We start from the raw sequence: 16,209 nt of genomic DNA on the forward strand, positions 1-16,209 counted from the left end.
TGCAGCCATTAAAAAATCAAGATTTTCCTTACCCTGGAATTGAATTCAGAGGCTGTGTGCATGCTAGGTAAGTGCTCTACTATTGAGCTTATAGCCACAGCACAAAACTATGACTCTATTATTTTATTTGTCTTTTAAAGTACTAGAGATAGAATTTAGGACTTTGTGCTTGCTAAGCAAACACTCTGCCACTAAACTATATCCCTGGTCCTTCCTTGGGGGAGATTTTTGAGACAGGATCTCACTGGGTAGCTCTAAATGGCTTGGAATTTGCTTTGTAGACCAGGCTAGCTTCAAACTTTTGGCAGTCTTCCTGCCTCTGCCTCCCAAGTACTAGGATTACAAGCATACAACACCATACCTGGCTGCACAGGAGGAGTTAGAGGGGAAAGAGGGAAGGAAAGAAATGATGTAAATACAATAATAATGTATAAATTTTGTATTTAATTTATTTTATTGTAGTGAGTGAGTGTATTGCCTGCGTGTGTGTACATGCACCTGTGTCATGCAGTACCTGTGGAGGTCAGAAGGTGTTGTATTCTCCTAGAACTGGAGTTATGGGTGGTTGTTAGCCACCACATGGGTGCTGGGATTCAAACTTGGATCCTCTGTAAGAGCAGCTAGTGTTCTTAACCACTGAGCCATCTCTCCAGCCCCTCATGTATGAAATTCTTAAAAGCATAAAAAATTTAATTAAAGAAAAGAAATGTAATTTTTAAAATAGTGTACTGCTAGGATGTGGTGGTACACTGAAAGAAACTTCTGAGGCAGATTCAGGAGGATCATGAGTGTGAGGTCAGTCTGAGCCACATAGCAAGAGTCTGTCTCAAAACACCAATCATAGTAATAATAAAAGTGATATGCTATTTTATATTCATTTTTAAAATTCACTTTCTTTATTAAATTTATTTTCATTTTATGTGTATGAGTGTTATGCCTGCATGTGTGCAAATGAACCTGTGTCATGAAGTCCATGGAGGTCAGAAGAGGGCACTGGATCCCCTGGAATTGGAATTACAGACAGTTGTTAGCCACCAAGTGGGGGCTGGGATTCAAAACCAGGTCTTCTACAAGAACAGCCATTGTTCTTAACTGCTGAGCCATCTTTCCAGCCCCCTAAAATTCACTTCCTAATGAAAACTTGGGGACAAAGTTCTCCTTGCTAGGTTAACACATTTCTAAAGGACTTATTGATAAATTCAAACAATATAGAAATATATAATATAAAAATTTCAATCCTACTCACATTGTTCCCTCTCCAATCACCAACCATAGGTAACTGTTATCTTTGGTTTGATTTGTATTCTTGTAGATCTTTTTCTTTAAACTTCCAAACAGAAGTATAGATCTGTGCACATACACACACACACACACACACACACACACACACACACATGCTTGATTTTTTTTTTCCATTGGCTGACAGTGTGCTTATTATTCTGTAGTTTGCTTTTTTTTTTTAACAATGTATTTTCCCTATTAGTACAAACAGATATTTTTCAATTAAAAATTATCTGAAGAATACTTAATACTATGGCTGTACTATGAGTTATTTGATAATTTCCTCATGATGAACTTAAAAATTAAACATAATTGTTATTTTTTTATTTATTGATTGATTTTTTGTGTATTTCATACAGAACATCCCAAACAATCTTATTCATCACTATACCCGCATCCCAAATGACACCCTCCCATAGCCTCCCCCCCATCACTGTCATCCCTGTTACTGTCCACAGTGTTGTTAGTGCCCCCAGCCATTCCCCAGGGCTTGTCCATCCGCTGAGTCTAGTCAGCCTATCTAGAGTCCCTTGTTTTAGGGAGATCAGCTCTTTCTCACGTAGCAGCAATCAGTTGCCAACATCCCTTTAGATAAAATTGGAGTCCGCTGTTCATTTTCCCAATTCTATGCTGGATTACTCTCTGGGAGTCTCTTGGGCCACCCTGGCCAACAATTCAAAGGAAGCTGTCTCCTGTCTGGCTTTGGTTCTTGTTATGTAGCTTTAGGAATACACATGGGCTCTTAAAGAAATATACTGATCACTTTAATCTTTGGTTATACTTTCCTTTTGGGTGTTTAAGACCATAGAGTTGGCCCAAATAAACAAATTTATTTTTACTCTTAATGTTGTTTGAGGATCTGTTCCTCGGGGGTCACATGGGCTTGGGAGGAGCCCCTGGCTCCTTTCTTTTACCAGTTCCATCTATGTGACGATAAGTCAAAGGTCCTGCTCGAACATGGCTGGCTTTTCTTGGATCATGGAGGAAATGTTTCCTCTGTGTTGACCCTACTCTTTGTAGACTGGACACTGGTTCAAGTCCATCTGGTGGTGTCTCCATGGCCTCCTTGATCAAGAGGACAGGTGACTGACCACAGTTACAGGACATTTTGAGAGGTGCTTCATAGTCCCCTGGAACTTAGTCGACCTTGAAGGCAAGGGGCAAAAACTGTCCTTTAAGTCCCTCTGACCAGATTAGTATAGGCCTCAAAGTATGGCTGATAAACATCCAAGAAGGTTAGTTCCACCAGTCTGGTACTTTAAATTACCATGTGCTATGTAGGTAAAGCTTGGGCAAAAAGCAAACATTCTCAGATAAACCTTGACTAGATGTATATTTATGTTCCTTGAACTAGTTGCATGTATGATTTGTCTGTAGGTTGTTGGACTAATATGGTTCCCTCTGTTTTTTTTTTTTTAAGTAGCTAGGCATTATCTCTCTCACTGTCTAACCCTTCCACCGTGGTTTCCCCATTTAAAGTGCCCCCATTTTTCCCATTTCTCCCTTAATAATACCCTTCTCCTATGGTCCCACCTCTGTTGAGCTCCTTCCTTCCCTTTATCCCCAAGGTTCCTTGTATAACGCTCCCTCCCCGCTCCCATTAAAATAACCCATTTTTATCCATATCTCCCTTAGTAACTCCTGTTTCCTACTATTCTCTCTCAGGTTCTTTCTTTTCCTTCACCTCCCTGGTTCCTTAATTGTTATTCTATATTATGAAAAAGTACTAGAACCTCATAAAGCACAAATAATTTAACAGTGTGTGAAGTAGAAAGTATAAGTCCCTGATAATGATGACAGGGTGAAGGATAGAGCAAAGTTCAGTGTTGTCTATTATATACCTGGTGTATTTTTAATTTTTTTTTACAAATTATATTTCTTTGTCTTGTGTTTGCACACATGAGGGTGTATGTATGTACGTGTGTGTGTGCCATATTCCATGTGTGGAGGTCAGAAGACAACTGGAAAAGTTGATTTTCTCCCCTTCCACCATGTGGGGCCCAGGAATTGAGTCAGGTCTCTTAGGCTTGATGACAGTGCCCTTACCTACTGTGCAACCTCAACAGCCCATACATTTTTAAAAGTAATTTTGACTGTTTACATATAGACATCTCTGGATTAGCTACATCTAATTGTACCATTTCAAGGCTCTGATTTTCACATGCTTCAACTCATCTCTCCTCAGTCTGCTGGTCTGGAACTTCTATGCTGTCATTCCCTTCCTACATGCCTCTGCAATCTCTACTTGTATGAGATTGCTCTTGCATGGAGGCATATATTGACTCAAAACAATTAGATAGATGACAGATGAAAGAAAGAAACAAAGGAAGGAAGGAAGGAAAGGAAGGAAGGAAGGAAAGAGAAAGAAAAAGAAAGAAAGAAAAGAAAGAAAGAGAAAGAAAGAAAGAAAGAAAAAGAAAGAGAAAGAAAGAAAGAAAGAAAGAAAGAAAGAAAGAAAGAAAGAAAGAAAGAAAGAAAGAAAGAAAGAAAGAAAGAAAGAAAGAAAGAAAGAAAGAAAAAAGAAAGAAAGGCCTGCCACAATGAAGCCAGTGCCTACCCTGGCTTCTGTACCTATCAACAGTGTTTTCAATCCTACAACCTAGAACACTCAACACATTGAATATGGTTATTGAGAAAAATAAAAATATTAGTCTGGAAATTTTGAATTGTTATCTGTTTTGCTAAATGCCAGAATATATATGATTTTTAAAAAATCCAAGGAAAAATCCCACTTTTAGATTTTTTTCTAGTTTTGGCAGAATTATTGAGGTATGATTTATATAAACTAAGAGCCATCCTTTTTTAAGTATGAAGGTTGATAAGATTTGACAAATTTATGTAATAATATAAACACCACCATAATAAAAATACATAACATTATCTCAAATCATTCCATCTGCCCCATTTACAAACAGTCCTCTCACTCCCTACATCTGGCTACCATAGGTTTAATTTTTATATCTTAGAATTTTATCGTTTTCATAATGTCATAAAATGGAATTATACAGTATGTAACCTTTTGTATTTAGCTTAGCAGTATACATTTTGAGGATTCCTCCAGATCATTGCAGATACAAGTAATTTGTTCTTTTTTATTACTAGTTAGTATCCCGCATTACGAATGTACCATAATTTGATCTTTTATTCACTAGTTTAGGAACATTTGGACATTTGGGTTATTTCCAGTTTGGAGCTATTTTGAATGAAACTGATAAGAATATACTTGTACGGGGCTAAGGCTATTGCTCAGTGTATAGTGCCTACCTGCCATATGCAAAGCCATGGCTTCAATTTCCAGCACCACAAAAAAAAGTGAATGTAAATATATAGGCCTTTGCTGAAATGTGTCTTTATTTCTCTTGAGTAAACACCAAGGAATGGGGTTTTAGTTTCATATCATATATTTAACTTGATAAATAATTTTCAAAGTGTTTACCTATATGGTTCTACCCTTTTTTCTTTCCTACCAGTGATAGATGACAATTTTGATTTCTCTGAATCTTCACTGTCGATGTTTCCAATTTATAGCTTTCTTGTGTTTTGTTTTCTCATTCTGTTGAATATGAAGTAATAGCTCTTTGTGACTTTCATTTGTGTTTCTGTAATGACTACTGATATCAACCATCCTTTCATGTGTGTCATTGTCATCTAATTTTTCCTCAGGGAAGTATCTGGTTAAGTCTTTTGCCCATTTTATTGAGTTGTAAAAGATCTTTAAATGTCTGAATATAGGTCTTTTTGTTTTTAAGCAAATCTGTTTTCCTCTCCATATAGGAAAATTAATATCAATGTGAGGGTGTTGCCAGGAATCATATTTCTATGTAATACAAGGAAAATAAGTCTAACAGCCAGAATTGTCCAGCAATAATATAGGCTGCCCCTAGGAGTTGATCAATTCCCTATTACTTCTGATATTCAAACAGAAGTTAGATGACTGTTTATTAGAGATCTTGTAATGCAGATGTACATGTCTTCTAGACCACTGTGCCAAATAGCATCCAAAAAGCCTTACAACTTTGAAATTTTAATATTAAAATACATAAAGTCAACATTATGTTAGTGAGATATATTTATGAGTTGAATCAATGAATGCATACATTCTGAGGGAACCACCCTGTGATTTGTAGAATTTCTGCTACTTACCCAGCTAGCAAGAATTGATACCTAAATCTCCAGCCACCATGTAGACAACAGAACATCTCTGTTTCCTTTTAAAGTCATCTGAGAATATACCTGACAACATGGAAGCAATGGATTCTCATAATCCAAATTGTGCCTATGGAATAATGATATTCCAGCTCTCTGTTTTGAACTAGGAAAGAAGTCAAAGACTACCTCAAGATTTAGTTATCCCTGTTTACATCTATATGCCCAAAATAAATGAATCAATAAAATATTGGATAGACATCAAGGAGAAGATTAGAAACAAACCATTTTCCTCCTTTTAAACAAAGCCATGGTATCACTGTCCCTAAAGTCCGTGTAACTTTTATTAATATTGCTTAGATAATAAATCACTAAGATTAAGAAGGAAGAAAAAGGAAAAAAATGATGTTTATTAAGTTATTAAAATATCAAATATGTCCACACATTTAAACCAATAATTCTCATGAGAACTAATTGTGACTCATTGTGATACAAATATTTTAAGTGTGCATGTGTCATAAATGTTGTCGTTTATCAATACATTTAATAGCATATTTCATACATATTTTCAGACATGCATATTTATAACTGCATATATATTGTTAACTAGCTTCTCAAGGACACATAATTTGGGTGCTGTTGTTTTGTTTTATAGTGGGTGGGCGGGTGTGAAGACATGTGAGTGTATGTGTACGTAGGTGTGGTCATGGACATGTCACAGCACACTTGTGGAGACCAGTGGACAACTTTCAAATGTAAGCCCTCACCTTTCCACCTTCTTTGAGACAGGTTCTCTTCAGGGCTGCATAAGCCATGTTACCTGGGCCACAAGTCTGGACAGTTTGTTTCCACCTCCCATTACCATGAGCATACTGGGATTATTGGCGCATGTGCTTATGCTAGTGCATCAGGCTTTTACATGTGGGTTCTTGAGACCCAAACTCAGGTCCTCAGGCTGGCAGAACAAGCGCATTTACACCCTGGGCCATCTCCCCAGCCCCATTGTGTTTTGTTTTGTTTTGTTTTGCCTGGGGGAGAGGGACCTAGGTCCACAAACATGTTAAACAAGTCCTGTACTACTGTGCTCCACTCCCAGGCCAAGGATGCATAGTTAAGTGGAGAATCTGCAGTTCAAGCCAATAATCTGATTCCAAATCCATTTTATGTTTTTTTACTTTTTTATTTTTACTTTAATTTTTTATTGAATTTTTGTGATTATAACACAATATAATGTGATGGTATTTAGATCCACTCCCCTATCTACACCTTCCCCCCTACTGCCCACAGGGATGGGACTTTTGGTAGGCCCAGTGGATGGACCCACACGGAAGGACATTTGAGGACACAAATCCATTTTATTTTATGTGACATCTCAATGCCCCAAAACAGACCAAACAAGGGAGACCTCTTTAACATTGAAAAAGACTACACATAAGTTTTCTCATTTTTCTGACAAAAGCAACTTAAGGAAGGAATTATTTCAGTCCACAGTTTGAGAGGATACAGTCTAGCATAATGAATGAAGAAGCATGGTGGTAGGAGCATGAGGCAGTTACTTGCCTTGCACCTTGCTTTGGCATTCAAGAAGCAGAGAGATGAACACTGGTGCTCAACTGACTTTTTTTTCCTTTTTGTTCATTCCCACATCTCAGTTCATGAGATGGTACCCGCTACATTCAGGGTGGTTTTTCTTTCCTCAATTAAACCTCTCTGGAAAAAACCCTCACAGGCATACCCTAAATTGTATTTCTTAGGTGAATCCAAATCTAATCATGTACTTGGATCTCTTCAGGTTGTGTAAATCGTTCGCCTTTTACCAAATCCAATCATATTGGTAAAGATTATCACAGACTATAATCCTCATTCATAGACATGTATCTTCTGAACATTTAATACTGTACACTAACTCCTAATACACAGAGACAAGTAGACTAGAAAGCTCTTTGGAACTTGAAAATGCTAAGATTTAAGCTACAGATATAACTGAGTGGTTGAGTACTTACCTCATGTATGCTGGGCCCTGAACTAGATCTATGGAGCAGAGAAAAAAAAGGAAGAGAAAGAGTGATCTAGTATGACAACTAAAATGAAACCATGGCGTATTTTTAAGACTCACACTAACCAGCTTCATAAACTATTTATATAAATTGATGAACAGTAGAATGCTTAATGGCTAATTAGAGGAAATTAGTATACTTGGGATGAAAGCCTAACATTTTTTGTAAGATTTTTATTGAATTTGTGTGTATTTCAAACAGAACATCTTAATCAGTCTTAATTGTCTTTATATCCCCTTCCTCATTGGCACCCTCCCAGTGGAATTCATGTATTCTGTCATTTTTCTTAAGGCCTATTGGGTCAAGTTAGTGTTCCCAAATGTCCCTCAGTTCAGGTTCATCCACTGGGGTCTAGTCAGCCTATCTAGAGTCCCTTCCTTTAAGAAGATCAGAGCTTCCTCACCCAGCGTTAATCAGTTGCCAATAGTTCCTCAACTAAGATAGGGGCTTGTTGCCCATTTCCACACTTTTGTCCTGGGTTTTTGTCTGCTTGAGTTTGCATGGGTCTTGTGCGTGCTGACACCATTGCTGTAGGTTCATATGAGCAAGGAGGTCTCAGGAGCCTGTAGGACTCTTATTTCCATATGGTCATGCACCTCCTCCCTGAAAGCCTAACTTTTGAAGTTGACATTAATGAAAAAAAACTATGCCTTTCAAAATACGTAGTCATATATTGTCCCCAGAATTTGGTATCACCATGAGAGAAACTCCTAGGAGTTAACTAGCAAAACCCTGGAAACAACTGAGAAAGACTCAAATGCTAAGGATAGATAAACCATGGACATTCTCATCAAGTATCCTGAGAACCTTGGGCACAAACTGAGACTCTTAGTTCATGCATACAACTCCTTCAAATATCTTCCATGCCAGACCTGGCTCTGTTAGAATTTACAAGGCAATGAAAGTGAAGGAAGACAGTGTATTTACCATCAGAATCAACATTTTGTTATGAACTGCTCTGTTCAGAGGGAGATGGTACTACCTAGATGACAAATTTTCCCCTTATAGGGGTTCCTATACTGAGCCAAAATAGGGATTTTAGGGAGGACTGTCATTTGCTAGATCTACAACTGGTGTTCCTATTTGAATTACAGTGCATAATTGCAAAGTACTCCTCTCTCCCGGTTTTCCCTCACTACCAACACAAATGCTTTTAGTCATCAACTGATATTTTATCAAAAGTTATTACAGAAAAGTAATCTCCTTTTATCAAAAGATATTACAGAAAAGTAATCTCCTTTTAAACTAAAGAATTTCCAATAATAGCTTTTAAAGAAGAAAAATGTGTGTTAGATAATTGTCACAGTAACAGCCTTGGCATTTGTGGATCTGAAAATACGTAGGAAAACTGCTTTACTTTCCCCCTTTCCCACTTGGGTCCTCAACTTTCTGCCTTCACAACAGTCTATTACATTCATATGAAAGCACACAAGAATGTATACAAGATTCTCTCTCTCTCTCTCTCTCTCTCTCTCTCTCTCTCTCTCTCACACACACACACACACACACACACACACACACTCATATCTCTCACTCTACCCCCCCCCAGGAACAAAACCTAGAAAGGGCAACCTGCTGTCCAAAGATGTTGCTAATAACAATTTAATATTACTTTCACCATATAATTTGTTTCCATAATTTTTACCAAGGTGTTTATGAGTCATTATTTTAGAGACGGCCCTTAAGAAGTCATTTTAATTTCAGAAGCTATTCTCATAATGGACTATTCATATTACAACACAGTGACTAAATGCAGAACAACTGCATGCTTAGTTGAATTTTTCTTTGGCATTTGGCCCTGCTCCTTATGAATGATTTCTGGTCCTCTTGCAAACCTTTGCACCTTATGGAAGGAAAGGAAAAAATATACTGGAAAGACTTTGGGCTATCATATACGAATGTTAACTCCAGTAGCTTCTAATGCCCCATCACTAATCACTGCCTAATAAGTGAAGGGCTTCACTATGCCTGTTTTCTGGGGGAAAAAGATGTTTTCCCATTTCATTCCAAAGTCAATTAGTGGCAACTGAGAGTTACAGGTCATAAGCTGTTTCTCTAGTGATTTGAAACCTCACTGGAGCATATACTTTAAAAAAAGATTTAAGGTCCCTGCAGGATGGCTATTCGAGGCACAAAAAATAATTATAAAGAGGTATCCTAGCCAGGTGTGGTGACTCATGTCTGTAATTCCAGCACATGGGAGACTGAGGCAACTGAGGCAAAAAGATTGTCATGAGCTCAAGACCAGCTGTGGCTATATAGTGAGTTCCAAACCAGTCTGAGCTACAATATAAAACCCAGTCTCAAAGAATATCCAGAGTGGGAGATATACTGCATTTTTAATAATTTATTTTGATTTATTATTATTATTTTATGTGTATGTGTGTATTACCTACGTGTATGTAAGTGCATATGTGCCATGCACCACCCAAGGAGGTCAGAAGAGAGTGTTGAATCCCCTGGAACTAGAGTTACAGACGGTTGTTATCCATGATGTGGGTGCTGGAAATCAAACCTGGGTGCTCTGCAAGAGCAGCTAGTGTTCTTAACCACTGACTATCCCTCCAACCCCCATAATGCATGTTTTTAAGGCAGAAAAAAAAATAGCCTTGTATGCATTTGAAACCAAAGCCCAGGAACATTAGCTATATAGGGGGAAGCATAAACTGGAAAAACTTGAGTCCTTTCTGTATTTCAAGAACAGTCACTTTAGGGTACTGGCAGAGATGAAGTAATTGCCTGCCAGGGATATTGGAGAGGACTTCTTCTTGGAAATGGTAGGCTGGACAACCAGATGGCCTGTAAAGCACTGTTTCTCCTGGTTCTTACTTCCGAAGGACCTGGGGGGAGGTGCGAAATTCTTGGACTCTAATTCAGATACTGATTTAGTCTTTGGTGAAAAAAATGCATGCTGGATTTTTTATTACATTTTAAAAATGTGTGTGTGTGTGTGTGTGTGTGTGTACGCACACGTGCGCGTGCACACAAACATTCGTTTGCATGTATGCCGTGGTGTGTATGCGGAGATCAGAAGAAAACTTGTAGGAGCTGGTTCTCTCCTTTAACCATCTGGGTTCTAAGGGTAGAACTCAGTTTATCAGGCTTGGCAAGTGCCTTTACCCACTGAGCCATCTTGCCAGCCCTGTATGCTGAAATTTGAGAATTGATGCTCTAAAGGAATAGAGCTCTGGACTGGGAATGAAGAAAGCTGGATTATGGTTCTAGTGCTTCGATAACCTCCATGGGTAACTCTGATTAACTCACGTCCCCTTCTCTGGGCCTCAGCTATATCAAAATGAGGAGTCTGAACTAGATGATCACTATGATCTCCCCCAACTCTAAGACTGTTGTGAAATCAATAGTAAATTGTCCTACAGAAAACTTACATTTTCATTTACATTCGTATCAACAATAAATGAGAGAGTTTCTTTCTCAGCATAGCCTTTGTAAAGAATTGTCATAATTTCTTATCTAAGACTTTATTTTATCTGTCCCTATTTTATCTGTCTACTAAATAACTGTGACTTTGTTATTTTGCCTCAAGATCCCTCGTTTTTTAACCTATAAAAATGAATCTAATATGACAGAATACATGAAATCCAGGGGGCTATGAGGGGAAGGGGTATAAATATCATCAAAATAGATTGTATGGAATTCACAAAAATTCAATAAAAATGGAAGTAGGCAGGGGGCTGGGGAAATTTCACAGGGTCCAACCTCAAGATGAAAAGCTACTGGCAATCAACAAATGCTGAAGGAGGGAAAAGTAGTTTTTGCCAGGGACTAGCTCCGTAAGAGGTTGTCTAATCCCAAATAGACAGCTCTAAGCACAGGTACATATGCTCACCAATAAATGGACTCAATACCTTTTATATATATTTATATTTATAAATATATATGTATATGTAACAATAATAATTAAAGAGGACAAGATATTGAAAGGGAGCAGGGAGACATGGGAGGAGTTGGAGGGGGACTGGGAGGAATGAAAATAATGCAAATACAATATTCACGTATGAAACTCTCAAAAATGAAGTTTAAAAAAGAAATTTTAAGTTATGTAAGTCCTTGGAATCAAGCAACAAGACTCAGATATTTCCAACTCCATAATTAAGCCAGTATTAATGTGTAATAGAACTTGGGCCAAGTAAAAGTGCCACATTTGCCATCTCAATCATTGGAATAAAATGTTAAAAGCCCATAAAATACTGTGGGAGTTTGGTTTTCAGCAATTTAGGTAATACAATGTGTTTAATCCCATTACCATTGAAGTATACAATGACAACATAATTATAAAATTATTTTCTTCTGATCCTTTTAAAACCAAAGCTTCCATACTCCCATTCCATAATGAATTAACATGAATGAACACATCCCTTCTCTGTCAGGTAGTAATGAAACTTTCCATATAACCATAAATCCAGAGAATTAAAAATCATAGCAAAGAATAACATATTAAAGAAAAAATGTTAGTCTTAACTAAGATAAGAAATTATGACAATTCTTTACTACAAAGGCTGTGCTGTGGAGGAAGAAACTCTCTCATTTATTGCTGATAAGATATAAATAAAAATGTAAGTTTTCTGAATGACAATTTGGCAATAGCTATCAAAAGCCATAACTTTTGGCCTGACAATTCCATTTCATGGAATTGATCATGCAGATTCTCTGTACATGTGCTGATAACTCATATACAAAATATTCAGGGAAATATTTTTATTAACAGTAGAGGAGGAAAATTGAATTTAAATCAAAATCTGTTTGGTTTAATATATGATATAGGTACAGTCATTCAGTAGAATCCCATGCAACCTTTTTTATTATTTGGGAATTTTATACATGCATACAATGTGTTTTGATCAACTATACCTCACACTCCTTCCCCTCCAACTTCTTCTATACCCCACCACTTCTATGTCCCAACTTCATGTACTTTTTTTTTAGACCACTGAATCCAGTGAGTGCTGCCTGTATGCTTTGGAACATGGATAGCCTACCAGGGACCACATCCCCGAAGAAAACTGACCCTCCCTCCCCCTAGCAGCTGTCAACTGTCAATAGCCCCTCAGCTAGGTGTGAGACCTTATAGGCCCCTCCCCATCCAGGCTGCAACATTGATTCACTTGATCATGTATAAGTCTGGGGCATGTAGCTATAACCTCTGTCAGAATTTTAAAAAAAAAATTTAAGAATTGCATACATGAGTACTGCATTTATATCATTTATACCCCTCAAACTCTTTACACATCCACCCTCAATTGCATGACCTCTTCGTTAATTATTACACTTACATATATACAGATGTGTATATATATTTGTACATATATATACATACATATAACCTACTGAATTCATCTAGTGCTATTCATAAATGCATGTGTTTTGGGCTGAACACTTGGGATTGAATAATCTATCAGGAAGTTTATCTCTGGAGAAAATTAATTCTCCTTCTCTCAACAGCCATTGATTGCCTGTAGCTCTTCATTTAAGGATGGGACCCTGTGTAATTTCCCCCATTCATCTTGGCATGTCACCTGTTATTATCACGCAGGTCTTGTTTAGGCAACTATATTGTTGAGATTTCACTGGTGCAGCTTCCCTGCCATGGTTGGGCACACCATCTAACAGGTGTTCTGGTCCTCTGGCTCTTACGATCTTCCCACTCCCTCCTCTGTGATGTGCCCTGAGCCTTAGATGCAGCAGTTTCATTGTCGATATATCAGTTGGAGCTGGGTACCCCACAGTCACTTATTGTTTGCTTTTTTTACCAGTTGTGGATCTCTGTAATATTTTCCATCTTTTGCACAAATATACACAAACATTCAATAAAAAATAATATTGAAAAAAAAGAAGCTTCTTTGATGAGTGTTTAGAGCTATGAATCACAATGACTGCCCCCAGAAAAATATCCCTGATGGTGCAATAGTGGCACTTTTATTTGGGGACTAACCAACAGTTGTCTAATTGGACTTAAGGCCTGTTCAATAGGAGGGAATCTATGCCTGGTTCTATAAACACAGCCAACTACAAGTGGCTGAAGAGATCATAGACCCTAGAGGAGAACCTACTACTGTTACTTGCCTAAACCAATATAATTTATAACTATTTTAAATACTATCCTCTGTGAGTTCAGTGCAATGGCACTGTTATGTCCAGAAAATAGTTTTGCAGCAGTCCTCCCTAGCCTCTGACTCTTAAATTTTTTCTGCCCCCTCTTCCACAACAACCCCTGAGCCTTGAGAGGAGGGATGTAATTTAGATGTCTCATTTAGCACACTACTGACACTTAAAGAGAATAAGAAATGCCAGGTATGGTGGTGAATGCCTTTAATTCCAGCACTCAGAAGGCAGACGCAGACAGATCTCTGTGAAATCCTGGCGAACCTGGTCGATGTAGGGAGTTCCAGGCCAGATAGGGCTGCAGGAAGACCCCATCTCAAAAGACAAAGTAAAAAGAAAGAAAAAGAAAAACTCCAAGTTATGCTGAGTGAAATAATCTCCAAATTGAAATAAGCAAAAAAATGTATGGTGTAAAACACTCTGTAAATAGTCTGCACACTACTTCTCTGAGTATGGAAAAGTACATTGTTTGGATTATTTTATAAATATAAAACCTGAACTTATGGCCTGTGATGTTAGTTGTTTCCAAAGAAGAAAACTATATAAGAGAAAGATTTCACCATATACTTTTTCTGTACCTTCAAATTTTAAAAAGCTTAAGAATGTACTACTTTTTGAAAGACAATTACAAAAATATTCTGAATGTTATAAAGATGTCATGCTTATTATATTTATGTAGTATGTACAAGCGAGAGAATTTAGAATGATGCACACCCTTAGCATGAGGAGGTGACAAGTTGAACATATATATGGAGTAGGCATTTATCTTTTACTATATAGTTATTGAATTTTAAAATATATTTTGTTTATTATTTTTATTTTATTATATATGTTGAGTGTATTGCCTGCATGTAAGTAAGTGAACCCATGTCATGCAATTCCCACGGAGATCAGAAGATGGTGTTGGACTCCCTAGAACTGCAATTAGCCACCATTTGGGTGCTGGGTATCAAACCTAATCTCTGTAAGAGCAGCCAGTGCTCTTAAACTGTTGAGCCATCTTTCCAGCCCCTATTTCTTGAATTTTAAAATGAGGTTTTATAGTCTCACAAATAAAACATATATAAAAGGTCTTGTATTAAGGGGCTGGGAGCACTGGGCCAAAGGAATAAGGCTTTGTTCAGTTCACCAGTAAATGTATAAGAAGCTCAGCCTTGTTGTCTTGGTCTTGAATTACATCATTCCCTTGAGACTTTTTTGATGGATTGAAGTAATAAGACCATGCCACTCAAGGAGTTGCAATGAAACACTGAAGTAACTTTCTATCCTTTAACCACCTCTTTGGAGAATACCACAATTGAACTGTCTAAATGGCAAAGAATATGAGAAGAAAGGTAGTGGAGAGTCACGTGTCATCTCTTTCAAAGGTACAACACCTGCTTCTAAACTCTATAGTCTATGGAGCTACTGAAAAGAACTTTAGATTTGGAGTCAGAAATCCTGTATTTGATGCCTGGCTACATTATAGATTGTGTGACTTTGGTTAATCAACCACCCCCTGATAGACAGTTACCTGCCCTATGATAGTATCTATCTCAACAAAGTTACAGAGAAAAATAACATGAGATAACATATATAAAAGTATTTTGTGGGCACTCCAGATGAGCCAGTGGGTAAAGATGCATGCAGCCAAGCCTGGTGACCTGAGGTCAATCCCCAGAATTCATTTGGTGAAAGGAGACAACTGACTTCCATAAGTTGTCCTCTGAACTCTACATGTATGCCATGGCAAATACACAGAGACACAGAGAGAGACACACACAATATCTTTTTAAAAACATGCTGTAAACGCTGAAGTATTGTACAAGTTATATCACCATAACCTTTTAGCACCCACAGTGGCAGAGAGCAAATGACAAGTGGCTAAAATAGCTTCTCATGTATAATCACAGAGGACATTTTCTCTCTTTACTCACAGAATCACAGGGCAACTTTTGAAGGCTATAACGTCTAGAAAGTTTCTGGTTCAAAATTTGGTATTCTGGCTCATTTCTATCTCTTCACGGGAAAATTGTAGTAATTAACATTTCATAATATACTAGAGAATACATAGTAATAGGAAAATAAGGTAGATATTTGTCACTGAGTCTTGTCTTTTTGAATGCTGAGAAACAGATTAAAAGTATAAACATTGCTTTTTTCTTGTATTTCAGTTATCTACCTCATACTCTATCATGCCATCTTTGTATTCTTCACATGGACCTACTGGAAGTCTATCTTTACACTCCCACAGCAGCCAAATCAGAAGGTAAGAATATTTGTAACTTCACAAGGCTAAGAACAAAAGAAAGTGAAGATATGAACTAAGCAAGAAGAATACAAAAGGAGGCACAGATAACCTCCCAATTCAAAAGAAATGGAATTCTACCTTTTTTTCAGACACGGTCTCATTGTGTTGCCCAGACTGGCCTTGAACTCATAACCTTGGGTGTTCCTCCTTCAGCCCTCCTGAATATCTGGGACTACAATGGCACACCACCTTGCCAAGCTAAGGAAAAACTGAAAGGGATTCAGTTGCATGAATTAAGGATAGACTAGGCTATGGAAGAATTTTGTGAAATCACTAGCTTTAAATATCTTTGAGACTAGAAAACCAGGATCTACA

At 37.5% G+C, this 16,209-nt stretch overlaps 1 protein-coding gene across 4 annotated transcripts in view; it reads left to right on the top strand.

The window, feature by feature from the left end:
* The window catches only part of Zdhhc15 (zinc finger DHHC-type containing 15), a 106,071-nt gene that overhangs the window by 21,434 nt on the left and 68,428 nt on the right, over positions 1 to 16,209 (top strand). For all 4 annotated transcript variants that reach the window (XR_003850272.1, XM_008837676.3, XM_017799249.2 and 1 more), the window contains one exon: positions 15,758 to 15,852. Coding sequence is in view for 3 of the 4 variants with exons in the window: in XM_008837676.3 (XP_008835898.1) it covers positions 15,758 to 15,852 (95 nt within the window). In the remaining variant the exon portion in view is untranslated. The remainder of the gene's footprint in view (positions 1 to 15,757; positions 15,853 to 16,209) is intronic.

This window comes from Nannospalax galili, unplaced genomic scaffold, assembly GCF_000622305.1.
Source record: "Nannospalax galili isolate Female #2095 unplaced genomic scaffold, S.galili_v1.0 scaffold238, whole genome shotgun sequence".
Classification (NCBI taxonomy): domain Eukaryota; kingdom Metazoa; phylum Chordata; class Mammalia; order Rodentia; family Spalacidae; genus Nannospalax; species Nannospalax galili.